Here is an 18,948-nt window from a genome sequence, read left to right on the forward strand (position 1 = left end):
GGTGGGAAGCTTTTTTTTGATATTCAAATACATTTTGCTGTTGAATACAAATCCGAATTGCCAACATGGAACTCTGAGAGCCCGTTGTACTGCTCAATGGTACGACGGTAAGGGATTGCTTCACACTCCAGTGTCGTGGGAGCGTTTGGAGCTTGGATATGGGCAGATACAGCCATGTACAGGAGAAGGGCAGTCTTCAGTGTACAAGTCTGAGTATCTCAATAATTGGAGTCCGGTGGTATGCTGCAGCCTCTCGAGGTTGGGAACCGCCAACAGTCAACCCCTGGTTGGGTTGGGGCCAAAAAGAGTCATTTTAAAGGAATTGGTGCTGTGATTTGTTGATTAAATCACACCCACATGTATAAATCCGCAGGCAAACCAACAAAATAAATACAAAGCAGAGCTTTCTTGCAAAGGGCTTTTCTCGTCGCTTTAGCTGGAATGGAAATGGTGCTAGAGTATCGCTGTACGGGGTTGACAAATATTTTTCTAAGTTTGGCCTAGGAGCTTTCTTGCAAACCGCCCACTCTCCTCGCTGGATCGGGGTGGGCTGGAGCCAGCTGGCACTGGCCCAGGGAACTGGTGCGCCAGGTCAAGCGGGAGATGCTCTGATTCAGCAGAGGCTGGAGCAGATCGTACAGCTCGTCTCCCCTCCTGCTTATTCACCTCCTGGAGTAAAAAAAAAATCCCTCTTTCGGGTACTGCACATCCCTGAGTATAACGGGTTTGCAGCATATCTCGGCCACGTTGAGCTTGGCCTGTGTTGGGGAGGGGATTGCTGCTCTCTTAGCTGTCCGGTTTAGCCAGCTATCTAAGCGTGCGCCTAAGTTTAGGCACCTGAATAGTGCTGTTGAGTTGATAAAATCGTTCACATGCCTGGTATTAGCACACTTTCAAATACCTTGTTGAACCAGAGACGACGCACGTTGCATCTTGGTTTTTGGAGGGTTGGTTTTTTTCTTCTGAAGTTTCCTTCGCACTATCGCTTTGCCAAAAATAGGTTTATTTTGGGAAGCACACAGGTAAATTGAACAGAGGATACCAAGTATTACTGTATTAAGTATACTATAAAGAAAGGTTGTTTCATCAATTTCTTGATCTTCGTTATTCCATTTGCTTAAGATGTTTGATTTTTCTATTACCAGTAAAAAAATAGAAGCTTCTTATTTCAGAAGGGGCTATGAACACTTCCTTATCACTAGTGAAATGTAATGTATGCTTTAACGAGCAAAATAGCTACTATCTGCCCAAAACACATATATTAATTGTGCAATCAGCAGTTTCATACGTAAAATTAATACTTAAATGGTGCCAGGAGTATTAAAGTATGTAATTGTTATTATTTAAATGCCTTGAATTTATTTGGAACAGTCACATTTTTCTTGTATACATTCTCATTTTGTTTTCATAATCTACATTTTTAAGACATCCAGCAGTTAGGCTATATACGGTTATACATGTGTTAGCTGCTTTTTAATTTATTCCTGTATAATCCAGTATTATTAAGTTCTGTGGACTAAGGAACTGATCATGTTCATTAAAGTCAATAGATGCAGTGTTGCTCTGTGTGTGTGTGGTGTGGTGCTTTTTGTGGTTTATTTTTCCTTTGTAGGATCAATCCCTCAGCATATAACAAACTGATACATAAATGGTCTGATCCTTTAGGCTTTACTTGGGGAAAATATCCACTGATGTCAATGCCTGAATAGGATCAGTCTCTTAAAAGGATAGTGTATTCGAAACTGCTGTAGCTATTATTATTTCCTTCTGGAGAAAAATAATCTTAGTCATCAAAGCTTTAGAAACGGCATCAAGAGAGCCAAGTTCAGCAGGTCTTTCATCCATGAGAGATGTCAACCATGGCTGTGTTGAAGTGTAGCCTGGTACATACCAATGACCGCTCAACCATCTCTTTTCTTTCTTGTCTTTATTTATTTATTTTTGTACTCCAACTCTTATTGGCATCTAAAATCACTAATCTCTACCCATTACCATTTTTGCTAATTTACAGTGATAACTGTGGCTCTGTTTTCATTAGGAGATGAAAGCCGGGAAATTAAAAAACAAATTACAGGGATGAGAAGATTACTGAATGACAGCACTGGAAGAATCTATCAACGAGTTGGCAAAGAAGGAGAAAAACTGAAGGAGGAGCCCCAAGATTTAGACTTAGCCTGGGCCCAGCGCCTGAATCCCTCTGCCGAGTCGCAGGCGAGCCTTCATCCTTCACAGAGCGGTGCATGGAATGAGTTATCACCCCAAGCTAGCCATTTTTCAGGGCAATACGGAACTCGATCCAAAACGTTCCAAAATCAAACACGAACCATGGCATCCAATGGTATGATCTGCATTAGATACTGAGAATAGTACTTTTTATTTTTTTCTCTCCTTCTACTGTACTAAATTTCTGCCTTTGTTGTGATGATTTATTGTACTGCTGCACTGAAATCAGTTATAGTTCAGAGTCTACAAAATGAGCACATAGTTATCACTTTGAAAAGGTGAGAAAGTGGGCACGGTGCATTCTGCTACCATCTGTCTTAGCCTTTAAAATGGATTCCTGGTGATAGGACGGAATTACTCAATGCTGTTACAGGCTTAATTTCTGTACAGTACTTATTAAAACAGCTTTTGCCATTGTTATTAAATTCATAGCTAATTAAATGTCAACCTCTACCACTCCTCTTTGCAATGAGTAATGTAACACTGTTGTGACACCACTTGTGGAGCAGGATTCTACTGACTTTCACAAGGGGATGGCATCAGCCTTGTAACTGGCTGCTGAACTTCAGGTACAAAATCCCATCACAGCCTTAGGCTTTTATTGCGATGGGACCATTGGAGAAAAGAGATGATGGAATCTACCTATGAACAGCATGTACTAGAGCATGGTCTGTCAGAGAATTCTGCCCTAAAGTAGATGGCAGTGTCTCCTTAAAATGCTTTTCTTCTGTTGTTTTAAGTCCCAGAGGATGGAGGTTTTACTGCCAGATTCCTGAAGGTCTTCTTTAATGATGTAAATTCAATTCAGAAAGGTTTTCTCCTGATATGCAACCCTAAATTTGGGGGGGTGTGTGTAAAAATTTTAGAGGGGGGTTTAAATTTAAAGGGGTGCCTCCGTTCTAAATTCTGGAAAATAAAAAATTGTGAGATTGCACTGAAAACATCAATTTCCAGTAGATTCTGAAGGTATTCATACTTCCCAATCGGAGCATCTGCTGTGTATCCTTCTCTAAAGGCATACAAGTTCTCATTGCTTGTAACAGTTAAAAAGAAAAATACTATTATTATTCTCAGTACTGTCCTTTAGGAAGTACTGTCACTGCACTAAAAAACATACAGCCGTAGGTTTCACCAGATTGACTGTTTCTCTGTTGAGACAATGATTCACACAGAGGTACCAGTGGACCTGGAGAAAGATGTTGCAGTAAGTCACGCTAGTTTTATTTATTTTATAATACAAAAAAAATAGGGTTTTTTTAAAGGTGCAGATCCAGGGGAAGAGAGGAAAACACTTGATGAGATTTAGCGTCAAAGTCTAAAACTGTGCTCTTAAAATCCCACCATAACAACCTTCTAAATGTGGAAGCACCCAAAATTCATCGCACATCTCCCTCTTTGCCCTGAGAGTCCCTGGGCACCGGCAGGACAGTTCTCTGCATGCACAGAAGTGCCCAAGCCTGCACAGCTTAGGTGCCTAGTTCCCAGATCCAGAAAGTAGGTGGAGCAGCACCTCTATCCCCTCAGGGGCCTGATTCAGCATGTGAGCTAAAACGTGTTGACAGGATTTGGCCCCATATGCAAGAAAATGTCAGCTTTTTAATTTTTCATACAAGGAGGAAGGGTTCAGCTGATTTATGATCTCCTGCGGGTTAGAACGGTCTGTGAGACAGCAGAAGGGTTGGGTTGAGCGACCTCTGGGCTGGTCAGGAGGAGTGTCCAAGCTGCCGGCTCTTGGGGCAGGGGACCAGGAGGCACCTTCCACCCCTCCCTTTGCAGCTGTCCTGCTACAGAAAGGAATGCAGTCTTTTAGGTTATTACATAAAGATGGGTGTGAGCCCTCTCCTCTGGCCACCTTTGAAAAGACGACATGCATAGCTCTTTGAGAGCAAGATTTTAGGTGTCTGCCTCCAGTGGAGCGTTGTGATCCTGCCGGACAGCTTTGCTGCTTTGGCTCCAAAGCCCAGTCTCTAGGAAAGGAAAACTTTTGATGCATTTCTGGGTTGTGAGCAAGCCCTGAAACTGCTCCTCACCCAGCACCCAGTTCTTCTGGGCAGGCTGTTCTAACATGCCCAACTCCCTCCATCCCTTGCATTGGGAGCCTGAGTATCTAACTCACTAATTTAGGTGTTATTCGGAGGGTGGACAAAGTCCTTAAAAGCTGGGTGTAGAAATGCAATCAAATACCAAAGGAGATACTACTGCTTGGTACTTACCATGGTGTTTAAACTCATCTGAGCAAAACTGTTCAGGTAGGACATAAGCTTGTTACCTGGGGCTGTCAGGCCTAGGTCATCACTGGGGAGATGTCCAGGCATCTATAGCAGGCAATCTGAGCCCAGAAACTGTTTCTGTCCATTCGATAGATACTGTACAGGAAGCCAAAACATATGTTGTAGGCTGTGTGAATTACTCAAATTTGAATGTAATAGGGATCTAAGTCCATCTAACTAGCATAGTTATCTACTCGCATGGTAAAGGTGGCTCAAGCAAAGGCTGGAATGGATGTTTAATAGATGTTGGTATAGGAAGCAGTCGTGAAAAAAGTATTGGCAAGAAAAGACGAAGAGAGAAAAGGAGGAACGGGGGGAGCCTAGGCATTGCTGCAGCAGAGGGAAGAGTAGGAACATACTTGGAAAGCAAAGTGATTTATTCCAAACCGGATTTAAGGTGATGGTTCCACAGGTCAGGAAGTTAGGAAGTCGTCCGTGACCCACTGCGTTTAGTGGAAGCCTCTTGGGGCTATGAACAGTGAGTAGCACGTCTGCCCTACTAGAGAGAACAAACTCACAGAGTCTGCCTGAAACATTTTAGTTTCGTTTCTTGTGTTGTGTAGCAAATCCGGCAGTGATGCAGCAGCTGAATCGCGCTTCAGTTATGTCAAGATCATTTTCAATGGATTGCACTTGCATGCTTTTCAAATATAAACTTGTGGTAGCAATGTTACGCCAGGTGAATTCACTCTCAGCAGATCCAGCTGCAGGAACCACTGTCCTGGGCTACTTGCTGCTCACATGGGGGAAGCAACTAATGTATTTGCGTCGTCTCCTTCTCTGAATCATACAAGCCGGTATCAAATTTGCGTGCTGGCTAGCTTCCAAAAGAGAGGGAGATGGCTCTTTAAAGACTCCTTCATAAAAATAAAAAGTCTGTTCTCCTTTTAAAATTAAAAATTGATTTATAGCAAGTTGAAAAGGGTTGCTTTTGTCCTCTAAAAATGATAAAGATAGTGCTTGGAACAATGACTGAGAACACTCTACAAGATGTTTCTTACAACACAGTAACTGATCAGAGGAGGGAGGATAGAAAGAAAATAAAAAACCCTCATGAATATGTATGAAGTCAGTAGAACCCTGCTTTGATTTGAAATATTGGTGGTCTCTTCCCATTTCCAGTACCTATGGTAGATTTACATGGGTAATTTCTATCAATGCTAATGGGGATTATAATGTAAATCCCCCATGCCTCAATGGGAAAATAGACCCTTTGGTTTCCATCAGGAGCCTGCGTGCCTTCATTAGGAATGTGTTATATTGCAACAGGAAAGATGTACAGGTATTTACTGATACAGTTTGTCCAAGTTTTCACATGCAATTCACCGCGATGTAGAGTCTTTGTTAAGAAGGAGGCAAAAGCCACCAGCCCTGTCTCCCGCTGTAGTCCTTCGGATGCTATTTCCAGGGGCCCACAAGAATACTGGATTCTGATCAAGAGAGAGGATGGGCCTTTTCCCGAGCAGCTCATTAGTCTAAACCAACTGAGAAAGCACTGGAGGAAGGATAGTCTTACTATGTATTTGTCTTTTATTAATAAAACTCTCCTAATTTCCCGGGACTCCATTTCTGGGGTACCTGCTTGTCTTACTGAAAGGTACGGAGTTATGCTGATGCTATTAAATTATAAGTAGCCTTGAACCTCATCTACTTAAAAGTCTACCTTTAACAAATAGTTAAAGGGTATTGGTGGAGCCAAGTTGAGGGATTCTGAGTAATCTGCTGCAAAGCTAAAGATAACATTATTTTTTTTCCCCCGCTGTACCTGTAACAATGGGCTAAACACTTTATGGACCATTGAAAAGATAAAATCCCATCCATGCCCCAAGGAACTTTCAGTCTGAATAGACAGCGTACAAAGGAAGGGTGAGATCAAACTAGGCAGTGCCCTGCTGAGTCAGTAACCTGTTTTTTGTTTTGAGACTCTCAGCCTGTTTTCCAGATGGCTTTTTACTTTTAAAAAGTTGTAGTTACATCCAAAGAAGCCAGTGGAACTATCGCATTCATATTTGCTAGATTTGCAGAAATTCGTAAATTACTCTATTTGTCTTAATGCAGCATTAACAGTTTCTGTCCATGGGTGATATTTTAAAATACTGAAATTTGTAATTGCAGTAGAGCGGACAGTCTAAATATCCAAAGGAAGGAGGAGAGCAATCTTTAGTGACACATCAGTTTAGTTTCAGAAGTAACTCACTGCTGGGAGAACGACCACCAGTTTGCCCAAGTCTGACAGATGTTACATCAGAGCTGAAGGACTCAATGGAAGGAGGTAGAGAAGAAGTGCCTGGGAAGGGAGATTTGAGGATGGAGGGACGCATTGGCAGAACTAGGAAAGGGTGGGAGCGATCTAGCGCTGGCCGGATTTTCAGCCATTGCAAATGAGGATTGAAGTCAGGGGATCTGTGTGGGTCTGACATCAGGGGAGCTCTGATGAAACAACACAAACCAAACCTAAAAAGGTATTAATAAACTGCTTTGGCTTCAGAGGAAAGCAAAAGTAATAATGAAAAATGGGAGGATTTATGAGCGAAGATTAAATGAGTTGCTTATGTTCACTTTAGCTCAGTAATGATTAAAGGGCACCTGATAACTGTCAGGCTATGGAAGAAAAAGGGAAATACACTCTCTGAAGTCCACCACATGTGACACCAAGCGAGATGATTTTTGTTAGATCCATTTGTACCTATCTTCATAAAATGATCATCCCTCCTCTTGCATGCTTTGATGAGCAGTAAAATAGCCATCAATTTAAATGACTGTAAGCACATTTTGAAATGAAGGGAGGCGCATCCCATCTGGTCTCAGTTTCAAGCAGATACTGCTAGGTGTTTTGTTGAATTTTGAAATTTTTATTTGTAGTGTTAAAGCATTTTACACTAAAGTGCAGGATACAACTATTCAGGTAGAGCTTGACATCTGAACTGTTACAGCCTGTCCTAATTCTGGACCTATGATGCAAAACTTCTGGGAAGCAAGGCAGTAATAAAAGCACTGCTAAGGGCTAGAAGTGTGTAAATTCAGTTAAACGCTAGTAAGAATTGCTAGAAAAGAAGAATCAGTTGAACTACTATATTAATTTTCAAAGGGAAGCTATGGAAAGCCGATCTCATAGGTCACAGGGCTGGAAAACATGCCATAGAAAACAATCCCACCCTAGCAAGCAGAAGATCAGATTTGAAAGCTTTCCTTCCTGGTCGTTCTTTTCCATCCTGTTTTTTTTTTCCCCCTCCAAACAGGGGATTTTATTTTCATTCTCAATTCTTCACATGGTAAAGAATCACATGTAACATTCAAGCAGTTTAAAAATTCGTAGGCCCTCATTTAATGTGCAGTATAAACCTTTATTACGCAGACTGTCTTCATTCTTTGTAAGACTGTTCCGGGAGATGGGCTTTTTTGTGTGTGTGTGATAAAGTGAGTATGTTTATAATGAGGTTTGGTGCTATTGTTATTCAAGATGAACTAGCCTGACAAGAGAAAGCCCTGCTGTGAAGAGTGCATTGTATTCACGCTCTGAGCAGTCTTCTCCAGCCCATGTAACGTTGCATCCCCTACTGTATATAATTGCACATACTAGTATTTGGATAAAACCTAGTGGTCCCTTCCACTTAAAAGGGACCATGTTGAAAATTGTTTGCTTTCTTGCTTTGGATCTAATTTCATGATCGGGTATATTGATAATAGTTTCAAATGCCTGCTGGTAATTATTGTTTGGGTGCTTTTTTGTGGGTTACATCATCTCTCCCCCATTTCATTCCTCTCTCTCAGGAGAAATCCCAATGGTGAATTCATCAGTTGGACCAAACTGCTGTACATGTAATTGCCAGTCAACCCTACAGGCTATTCTTCAAGAGCTCAAGACCATGCGAAAATTGATGCAGATTCAAGCAGGTACAATGACCAGTCCAATACGTGTGTATCCGTGACGAGCATCTTCTTGTTAGGAGGAATGGCCTAGTAAGGCAGAAATGTATCTGGAGACTCAGGAAAACCTGGACCGTTTCCTGCTCACTTGACACGTCGTTCAAAGTAAAATTTTCACAGGCGTCTTGGAAATATAATTTGTATTTCTCAGATCCTTAGCTGTAACATGGGATATTATCTTGTAGGAATCTTTTAAGGCTAAATTTAAAAAAAAAATCTAATGTGATTAAATACTCTAGTAATGGGAGCTGAGTGGGTAGGTCAGTATGCCATAACCACCCCCAGTTTGTTTTCACGGTGTATTCATTCAGAGGTGCAAAATGCTACTTTTCCTGTTACCTGTTTACCAGTTCACTAATCTTAGGAGGAAAAAGAAAATTGGAAGGCCACTTAAAATAATTGTATAACATTTCATTCAAAGATCTTTCAAGTTACAGCTCCGTGGTACCCTAAACTGAGCTAGCCGCTGCATGTTGTGGCCTCCACCCTTCTTCAGGCTGGTTTACCAGTTCTTTCTGCTGGCTGAACCAGCAGTAATCTGTTCATTGGGGAAAACTGTTGAGTCTGGTTTTCTGCTAGGTTAGGAGCTGAAACAGAACAGTGCAGAGCCAGAAGGGCACTAGGGCCAGCAAGATAACAAGACCATTGCAGCTAAGAGTTAGGTAGGTCATTGTAGGCTGCTGTGAAGCTGCAGCCTCCGTGCTTCCGAAAAATTAGTGTGAATACTAATGAGGAGTTGGAGACATTGGAGATTTTGTTGGTTGAGTTGCCCATCCATCGTGAGTGATGGAGGTTTTTCTCTTTAGAGTAGCTGGATAAGACCTCTGCAAGAAAAGGGAGTGTTGACTATTAACTGAAATATGGGTGGAGTGAAGGGCTGACTACGCTCCTTGTCTCCACAGTGTATAATGCTTGAGTGAGCGACAGGAAGGATCGCACGGGTTTTGTAATATCAGTTGATACACATAAAAATGCTTTTCAAAAAGTCATCGATTTACAAAGAAGCACATGAAGGCCCAGTTTTATAATTTTTGCTGGGGCAAGGAATTCTTCACGCAGTTGCACCGATTTCACTGAAATTACCTGCATGATTAAAAATGGCTTGTGGGGTTTATGCCGGTAGAGCTGGCTCCTCAGTAGCAGGAATATTTCTTATTTATTATGTATCTACAGTATAAATAGCTTGTTAATTAGTGACTCTCTTGATGAAAAGGCCTGGGAATAGTTCATATTTTCTGGTAGGCATGAAATGATGGTTTTGCAGAGAAAAAAAATCATTTGGTATTTTTGTTGCTAAAAGAAAAAAAAACTAAAATGCAGACATATACGTGAAAGTGTAATAACTTATTTCAGTATTCAAACACCCTTCTGTCTAAATGATAAACTACAAATGACAGTCTTGTAAATCCTTGCCAGAAATGAAATATCCCAGAAATCTTTTAATAACGGTATTCTGAGGTTTGTTTTTTCCTCAAGCTTTGTAGATGAGGACTATTTGTAGTTCACTCGTAGCTCGAATGAGTTTGATTTCCATGTGTAGCACTTTCAGCTTTTTTTGTTTTGACCTTGATCTTACTGATTCATCTGGACATATAATTGTATCTGCATAGCATTCTGCTGGAGAACTCGCCCACGTTGATACAGGTTCAGGATTGGTGCCTTAATTTATACAAATGATTGTGGATACTGGAAAATGCAAAATATTGATAAGTACAAAATGTGGTCTGTTAGATTTCAGAGGTAACACATGAACTGTCAGTTTCCGTGTATGAGCAAAACAAACTGATGCAACTTTGGGTTACTTTTTTCCCAGAAATTAAACTATTGAATAGTGTTTTCACTCATTCTTGACATAATGGTACTTGAAATGTTCTGGCTGAGCTAATTAACTTGGTGACTACATTCATAAAAATAACTGTAATTGCATTAGCACTTGTATTATCTTACTTTATCAGGAAAAGATGCTCAAAGACAATGAGATTCTCAGTCATTCAAGAGGGTATACAAATTAATCATTGCTTAAGTCCTTCATGTCACCAACCATCCAGTGGTCACTAGGAAAAAGAACCACGTATTCCTAATTTTCCTAAAATGCTATTCATCAGTATGTCTTGAAAAACCTCATAGTGGAGCTCAGTGTCATTATCTCCATTGTACAGATTGGAAAATTATGCAAAGGTGATAAAATGTAACTGTTTCACATGCACAAACAGCCCTGAAAACCATACCACTTATCCAGAAGATAAGTTCAGTATGTCGGTAGCTTAGTGGTGCATCCGTGTGGTTATACGTGTGCTTTTTTCTATAAATTTAATTCATTTCTTTCTTTCATTCAGTTGGGACTCAAAACAGACAGCAGCCTCCTGTTCCTCTGATTTGCGCGCAAAAGTCAACTATATCAAGAAAGAGAAATAAAAAGAAAAAACTGCCCCTCAAAACTGTTGAACCAATTACCATGAATAAGAAACTGAACATTGCAGAGAACGAAAAGAAGCTATCAGCAAACTCGGAACGATCGAGTCTGCAAGCAGTTGAACCCCCCCTAAAACCAGAAACCCCTGTTTCAGGATTTGGAATTATCCTTGAATCGGCTTCATCAGATGTAAGTTAATATTTTAATACGCAGGGTCACAGGATTTTAAAGCCCTAACTCATCCAGGAGAATCAATACTCAAGTCAGCTTGAGTGTGTTCCCTCTTCTTATTAGAATAAACAAGCAAATCTTGGGTAAGGTTGAATGGAGACAGTAGGGTTAGACATGGGGAGTTTTGGGGTTTTTTTTCAACTGAGTGCTGATTACAAAATTTTAGGGGTTTTTTTTTCAACTTTCATGAGCACGTAGTTCTCCCTTGAGTTCAAGGCTGCCTGTTGTTTGAGCTTGCAGTGGAAACTTGTTCTTCATCTCTCCTGCTGCCAAAAGCCACTGTGAGATCAGGAGCCGTGAAAAGTGCTGCGTGTATAAACCGTCACAACCCTGTCATTTGCTGATGAGTGCACGTAGTCCACACGTATGCCCTTATCCTGCCAAGATGTATTTATGTGCTGTGTTTCATGCCTGGCTGGTCCCACGGGCTTCAGGGGACTCCTCACCTCTATAAAGTTCATACCTCGGTCTTTGCTGAATCAGGTCATTTGGTCTTCATCACTGTGGTTGCTGGATGAGGGCCTTGACGCTGTTGATGATGTCAGTGTGACTAAAGGGGTCATAATTTGCCACTCTAAAAATACATACTTTTTACATGTAGAATTGCAATAAACGTGCCTTCTCGATTCATGTAACATGTACGCATTGATAGAAATTTCATGTATCTGGTGGCTGATTGGCTTTGGTTAATGACCAAATAGATGTCATCTGAACCAGTTCACTGATGAGTAAACTGATCATTAATTTCTCTAATACATTTTTAATTTTGAGCAGGCAGTTTCCAATTTCCTAAGTACTATGAGCTAGAAAAACATAATTAAATTCAGTATCAATAAGCGTAAATGAAAACAATGCAGCAGATAATATTCTACCTTTCTGGAAGTAGGAACTAGTAATAAAAAAGAGCAGTCATGATAATTCAGTTATATAGATGCAAGCCACACCACTAATTAGATTGCAGTCTCATGCCACAGAGTTGGCGTAGTGATACAGAGTAACTAGTTTGATGCTTTTTCAGGGGTTTTCCTTTTGTAGTATTATGCTTAATAATGTTTGAGGGAATGGTTTGGGGAGGGACTGGTAATTTATCTCCAGTATGCAATTTGTGCTTATAGTTTTTCTTTGCTTGTGGCACTCTCTTCAGCTTGAAACACGGTTTTGAAAACAGTTTTGTACTCGTGATGGAATTTAATTTGGCTTTATGAATGTGTTCCATCGCTGGACACAGTTCTTCGCAGGTGCCAATTTAACCTAAGGAAAAAAAGAAGAGAAAACCTGTGGCTCATAAATCAGGTCCTCATCTGCCCTCCCATGCTTTGGCCCCTGTTTGCCACAGTAGTTGTTCAACTAAATTTACAGAGTCGGAACCCCGAAAAAAACAAATTGATTTTGTTTTGTCTTTGGAAAGACAACAGTTGAGTTCTGAAAATAGATATATTTAACTGTGAAAATAAAATGTGACCTTCAACATTTTGAGAAGGCTAAAGAAAGTCACTTCTTTCAGAATGAATGGCGGTATTATCTTTTTCTGTTTATTCATAAGCATCTCTAGCGTGTTCACGACCAGCGTGTCCGAGTGCCTGACAAAACTGAAAGACATTTTATGCAGCACCATAAATAAATGTTCCCTTGAGAATATTGCATGGGTTGTCTGTAGTGTCCGCTGTGTCATACGCCAGGACTGCCGCCGCTGTTATTTTGCCAACATTTGTTGAACTTTAAGAAAAATCTCAGTTTAATGTGTATAAAATTGGGGCTTCAGAAACCGGTGCAATTAGTTCAGATTTGCTGAGAGGAAATACTGCTACTTATGGAGGTGGAAAAAGGCTTTGTGAGACCAGCTCTTAATCTGGCCCATGAATCAGAGAACCTGCTTTTTAAATGTAGTGATCTGTTACTCTTAGTTTATCTTTCTTCTGTTTGTTTTACTGTTACAATATTTCATTTATAACATAATCATTTCTAATCTACGTAGTACAACCTACTAAAACGTCTAGGACTAAATCTAATTCGCTGCCTGTTAAATTTAGCACAACAAAAGCCTTTGGCGTTCAGGTCTTATTTATTGTACACAAATAGTTTACCCATCAGTTCCTTATGCCGTGATCATTATCTACTAACAAATGCTTTTGCTTTTGAGAAATCACATTCCAAGTGATCATAAAGTTCAATTAGCTACTGATTGTCTTTGATTGAAGAATAGTTTACTACTAGAGGAAACTAAAGGAAAGCAAGAATAAATCAGCGTTCTGCCTTCAAATTGTGTCGCTGATATACAGATTGACTCCTATATTAAGAATAAAATAGTCAAAACTAAAATAATATTGACTCCTCCACACTGGTGCACTGGTAAATGTATTTAATGAAATGTATTTTACAGCTGTATTAGTGAAGATGATTTGTCTGCCCTAGGCATCTGTTATCATTGAGGTCATCTTAGATTGCTATCATAAGACCCAAGACCCAAGTAACGGAATAGGACAGGATACCCTCATCACCATGACAACTACATTCTGGGGTTTGATTAACATGAAGTAGAATTTTTCCCAAGTTGTAAACTTGGCCCACATTTATTTACTCTTGAAAATCTTTTCTGTCACCAGAAAGTTTAGAAGTAACATATTAAAAACCCACCTACCTCAGAAGATTGTCATATGTCAAATAGAGTAACTCTGACTGTTTTGCTGGATCCAGCATTTTGAAAGTTCTCAAGGTAAAAAACAACTTTTCATCCAGAACAAGCTGAGAAACTTGTGTGCTTTTTAGATTTTTTTTTTTTTAAATACTTATCTGCATATTTTAAGATTCTTCGTCCTGGCTTCACAAAACATTGTAATTTTCAGTTTTATCACACAATACACATGCATATCCAATGATAGTATATGCTTTGAAAATATTCTGCTTGCTGTAACTCTCTTGATATTGATTTTAAAAAATCCATGGGAAAAGAGTTACACAGCCAAATCCTTCTGAGATTGGCAGCCCTTTCTTCTGTCTAGACTCAAGATGTTTGCAGGTGATTTGATGGGAGATGGCATTTGCTCTTGCTCTGTAAACATCATGAAAATGCACCATCACTGGTGTATATATTTTCATATGGGGGAAAAAAAAGAGCAAGTTATTAGGAGCAAGGCTGTAAAGTTAGCTTATTTTCTCACATTGTGGTCACTGATTTTTTCCCCCCTTGCCAACTTCCAGATAATATCTTAAAAATTTTAGTTTATTCATGATGTATCATCATTCTAGATATATAATTATTGCATACAGACATAGAATCATAGAATCATTAAGGTTGGAAAAGACCCTTAAGATCATCGAGTCCAACCGTTAACCTATCACTGCCGAGTCCACCACTAAACCATGTCCCTAAGCACCACGTCTACCCGTCTTTTAAATACCTCCAGGGATGGAGACTCAACCACTTCCCTGGGCAGCCTGTTCCAATGCCTGACTGCCCTTTCGGTGAAGAAGTTTTTCCTAATATCCAACCTAAACCTCCCCTGGTGCAGCTTGAGGCCGTTTCCTCTCGTCCTATTGCTTGTTACTTGGGAGAAGAGACCGACCCCCACCTGGCTACAGCCTCCTTTCAGGGAGTTGTAGAGAGCAATAAGGTCTCCCCTCAGCCTCCTCTTCTCCAGACTAAACACCCCCAGCTCCCTCAGCCGCTCCTCACCAGACTTGTGCTCCAGACCCTTCACCAGCTTCGTTGCCCTCCTCTGGCCACGCTCCAGCACCTCGATGTCCTTCTTGTAGTGAGGGGCCCAACACTGAACACAGAACTCGAGGTGCGGCCTCACCAGTGCCCAGTACAGGGGCACTGTCACCTCCCTGGTCCTGCTGGCCACACCATTCCTGATACAAGCCAGGATGCCATTGGCCCTCTTGGCCACCTGAGCACACATCTTGCATAAGCATTGTGTGGTAGTCATGGAAAAAGTATTGTAAATATTGTTCATGTTATTTCTGATATGTACAGACAGGGGCAGCAAAAAGACTCTTAGTAAGGGGGCTTCCTTGCAGGCCTTTGTCTGCTTTGGCCCACAATGCACTTGAGGCGAGACTCTTGTGAAATACAGGATAATTTTGTTCCCTCTTCCTCCTCTCCATCTCACTTTCTGGCAATGGCGTAAATCCCTGTGATTTACCACTGAGGGTTTTTGTGCTGAAATAAGCTGTCTATCTAACATCATCCTCTTCTAAGGATGCATTTTGGGACTAGGAAAAGGAGGGAGAAGTGGCTGATTAGCAAGTGCTGGCTCCAAGGGCAACCTCAAACTCATCAGCTACTTCTACTCATACGGGCTGTATCTGTGCTGGAAGCCCTCTTGGGAAACCACGTGGAACGGGCCGGTAGCCCTGCAGTTGCCCTTCTTGGAAATGCCTGGCTGCCCCACAGCACGCTTGTTCACGTCACTTGGCAGTGAAACAAGTCCATAAAATGGTTAGGTAAATGTCCAAAAAGCTTCGCATGGGAGTATTGCTCTGGCATGATCCTCTGGTTTGTCGTTATTATCCAATATTGAAAGGTACCTCTTTTCTTTTTGTTAGCTGTACGCCTAGAAATAATGTCAGTAATTGTTAACTATTACAGTGACTAGACATGAGTATGATTATTTGATTTGCCTTTTAAGGTGCTTATTCACTGATGGGGTTTGATTTCAATGAAGGAGGCTGCTGTGGTACTGAATAGCTGAGAAAAGATTCATGGTTTGATTAAGTGATTGTAAAGTCTCACCAGATGCATGATTGAAGTAAAATAATGTATTTGAATGCTCTTTTAATTAAAACATTTGTATTCTTTTGGTAGCCAGAAGTGCAACTTGCAGAAGGCTTTGACGTCTTCATGCCGAAATCTCAGCTGGACTCTATATTATCAAACTATACTCGCTCAGGAAGTCTGCTCTTTAGGAAGCTGGTCTGTGCATTTTTTGATGACAAGACTTTGGCTAACTCTTTACCAAACGGCAAAAGGAAAAGAGGGCTCAATGACAACCGGAAAGGACTAGACCAAAATATCGTGGGTGCAATAAAAGGTATGGGTTTTGTTTTCTTTCATATGTGTAATTAGAACATATTCTCAGCTAAGGAGAGTGTAAGGGGATTAGAATTTCTGACATGCATTAGGTCTACTAAAATATGCAGTCTTATTTTTATTCCCTTTCATTCACTTGTTAAAAATAGCTTCTACGGGGACAGCTTGTGTTAATTTTAAGCCAATGATCCCGGTTTCTGAAGTCAGGCTCTAAGGTTAGAATCTCAATGTTCGTATAAGATAATTATTTTTTTTTCCGGATATCAAAGATGCAAAGAAATCTTGAAAACACAATGACAGTGTAACTGATCCTCTTCAATCAAAATTCTGAGGCTTGCACTGCATCTGACTGTGTCTGCTCTGTAAATAGTTTAGTAGTTGGTGGCTGGACTGGGGAGAGATGGAGGAAGATAGTACTGGGACTGAGATGAGTTTGATGCTCATAGGAACTGTGGTGGTCCTCCTCTTGTGGGAGCGAATTTCTTAGTCAGTGTGAGGATCCTGTGCTGCGTGGTTTTTCTTAGCGGTCACTGCTTTCTTGCTTCCAGAACACACGTACCTTCAAACTCTGTGATCGCAACATATAAAGAGCTAGTATTAGGCCAGAGATTCTGAATGGGATTCTGTTATGTTGAAATTTGATATAGTAGGGAAAATACCCAAGTTACCAAAAGACAGGCTGTGTTGCAAAGTAAAGCTTATTTTAGAGGCCGTGACTTGTCCTGAGATGCAGATCACTAACCTAGGAGATATAAGGCAATGAGAAGAGCTTCTGTAAGTACATTGGCAGCAAAAGGAGGCAGGGGAACCTTTTACAACAACCTCTGTGTCCACTTTTGGTCCCCCTCTCCCCATGCAAGAAAGATATTGACATACTGGAGTGAGTCCAATGTAGGGAGACCAAGACTTTACGGTACTGAAGCAGGTAAGTGGTGAAGTATGTATGTGAAGTGACATATATGAGAGGCTGAGAGAACTGGAGAGAAGAAGATTCAGGAGAAACCTTACTGCTGTCCACAACTACCTAACGGGATGGTGTAGAGGAGATGGAGTCAGACTCTTCTCAGAGGCACATTGGACACACAGAAAATTTCAACATGATGTAAGGAAAAGCTTTTTCAGCATAAAGGTGGTTGAACAGTGGGATAGGAGCTCAGAGGGGCTGCAGGATCTCCATCCCTGGAAGTACTCAAAACTGGTCTCAGTCCCAAGCACCATGATCTAGTTGGCCATGCTTTGAGCAGCAGGCTGGACATGGAGACCTCCAGAGGACCCTTTCAACCTGTGCAATTCTGCGATAAAGTACGTGTTGTGGCTATGTCATAGTCCTAGTACATCTTACAGAGTTTCTGGCAGACTTTCTTATAGTTATGCTTATAATTAGATTTCAATAACAAACACTTTTTCATACCTTCTTTTCTTGAGCTCAGTAATCTGCAAAAATCCAAAGTTGAATTCACTCCATCTGTGTCTCGTTCTTCCTTAAAAGCTTTAATAAATAAGTTAAATGGAAGAAAAAAGGAGTTCAAAATTACTTTAAAAAAAAAAAAAACTCTAATTTGAGCAGCACTGTGATAAAAGAAATGTTTTTCAGTAGATGCAGCAGCACTATTAAAATAGCAATCGTTACCCACTGCAGAGAGCAATGTTTCTCAGTAGCTAAGCTCATATTAGTGGAGCAAATTCTGAAGCTTGGTTTAACTTCTTCACTTGAGCTCTGGGGGAAGAAAGGAGGGAGTCGTGGTTCCGACAGATAAATTTCACCTGTGATGGTACTACTAGGTACTGCTGTAATAACAGTGATCTTTATTGGCATTTACTGTATTGCCCAAATGCCTGATTGCTGATAGGGGAGCCCATCCCTAAAAGCTGTGATGGAATAAGATGCCAAGGGCTGATGTCCTGTGGATCTTTACTCAGCCTGGCTCCAATAGCACCCTTCTTCCCTCCAAAGAGCTGGGCTATCAGACACTGTGGTTTCATTTATTCCAAGAAATAACTGAGCCAGTATGAAATCTCCACAGGAACAACATCATGTTGTTTGCATTATTATCATTAGGACATTCCTCTACCACGTGCCCCGATATCCTTTAGTGGCACTTCTAGTCCTTTTCCATGACAGGGATACAAAAGTGGAGAAAAGGCTACATTCATGACAAAAACGAGCAGGGAACTTAAAGGAGGGACTGTTTGCTTGAAAATCACTCTTCCTGTCTGAAAACATTTTAACTGCCATCCTTGCAAGTAATTTAATGCTTCTGCAACAAAATGATTAGCCAGGGAGAAATTCTCTCTTTCGACTTTGGGTATTCAGTGGCACTTGGTGAATCAGTTGCAGTGTTTCTCCTGGGCAGCCAGTTTCCCTTGTGAGTCACATCAATCTTTCACTCAGAACTGGGGGAAAAAAAGAAAAAAGGGATCAGAAGTGGTTATTTTTCCTTTATGTCGTTGACTGGAAATCCAGCCAGTGAAGTCCTTCCCTGCAGAAGTCAAGGAACTGTGTTCAGATATATGTGTGATGTGTCCCTCAGGGGTCCGTACCGGGACCAATACTATTTCATATCTTCATCAATGATATAGACAGTGGGATTGAGTGCGCCCTCAACACGTTTGTGGATGACATCAAGCTGAGTGGTGCAATTGATTTGCTAGAGGGAAGGGATGCCATCCAAGGGGACCTTGGCAGCCTTGAGGAGGGGGCCCATTTGAACTTCATGCAGTTCAACAAGGCCAAGTGCAAGGTCCCGTACCTGGGTCGGGGCAATCAATGCAGCCTGGGGGATGAATGGATTAAGAGCAGCCCCATGGAGAAGGACTTGGCAATACTGGTGGATGAAAAGCTGGACATGAGC

General features: G+C 41.0%; 1 protein-coding gene across 6 annotated transcripts in view; it reads left to right on the forward strand.

Moving 5' to 3' along the window:
- Positions 1-18,948, forward strand: part of BEND7 (BEN domain containing 7) — a 48,211-nt gene that overhangs the window by 12,268 nt on the left and 16,995 nt on the right. For all 6 annotated transcript variants that reach the window (XR_014227939.1, XM_082309699.1, XM_082309700.1 and 3 more), the window contains exons 3-6: positions 2,039-2,338; positions 8,265-8,387; positions 10,757-11,022; positions 15,872-16,097. Coding sequence is in view for 5 of the 6 variants with exons in the window: in XM_082309699.1 (XP_082165825.1) it covers positions 2,039-2,338; positions 8,265-8,387; positions 10,757-11,022; positions 15,872-16,097 (915 nt within the window). In the remaining variant the exon portion in view is untranslated. The remainder of the gene's footprint in view (positions 1-2,038; positions 2,339-8,264; positions 8,388-10,756; positions 11,023-15,871; positions 16,098-18,948) is intronic.

The sequence above is a fragment of the Platalea leucorodia genome (assembly GCF_965183815.1).
Source record: "Platalea leucorodia genome assembly, chromosome: 4".
Lineage (NCBI taxonomy): Eukaryota > Metazoa > Chordata > Aves > Pelecaniformes > Threskiornithidae > Platalea > Platalea leucorodia.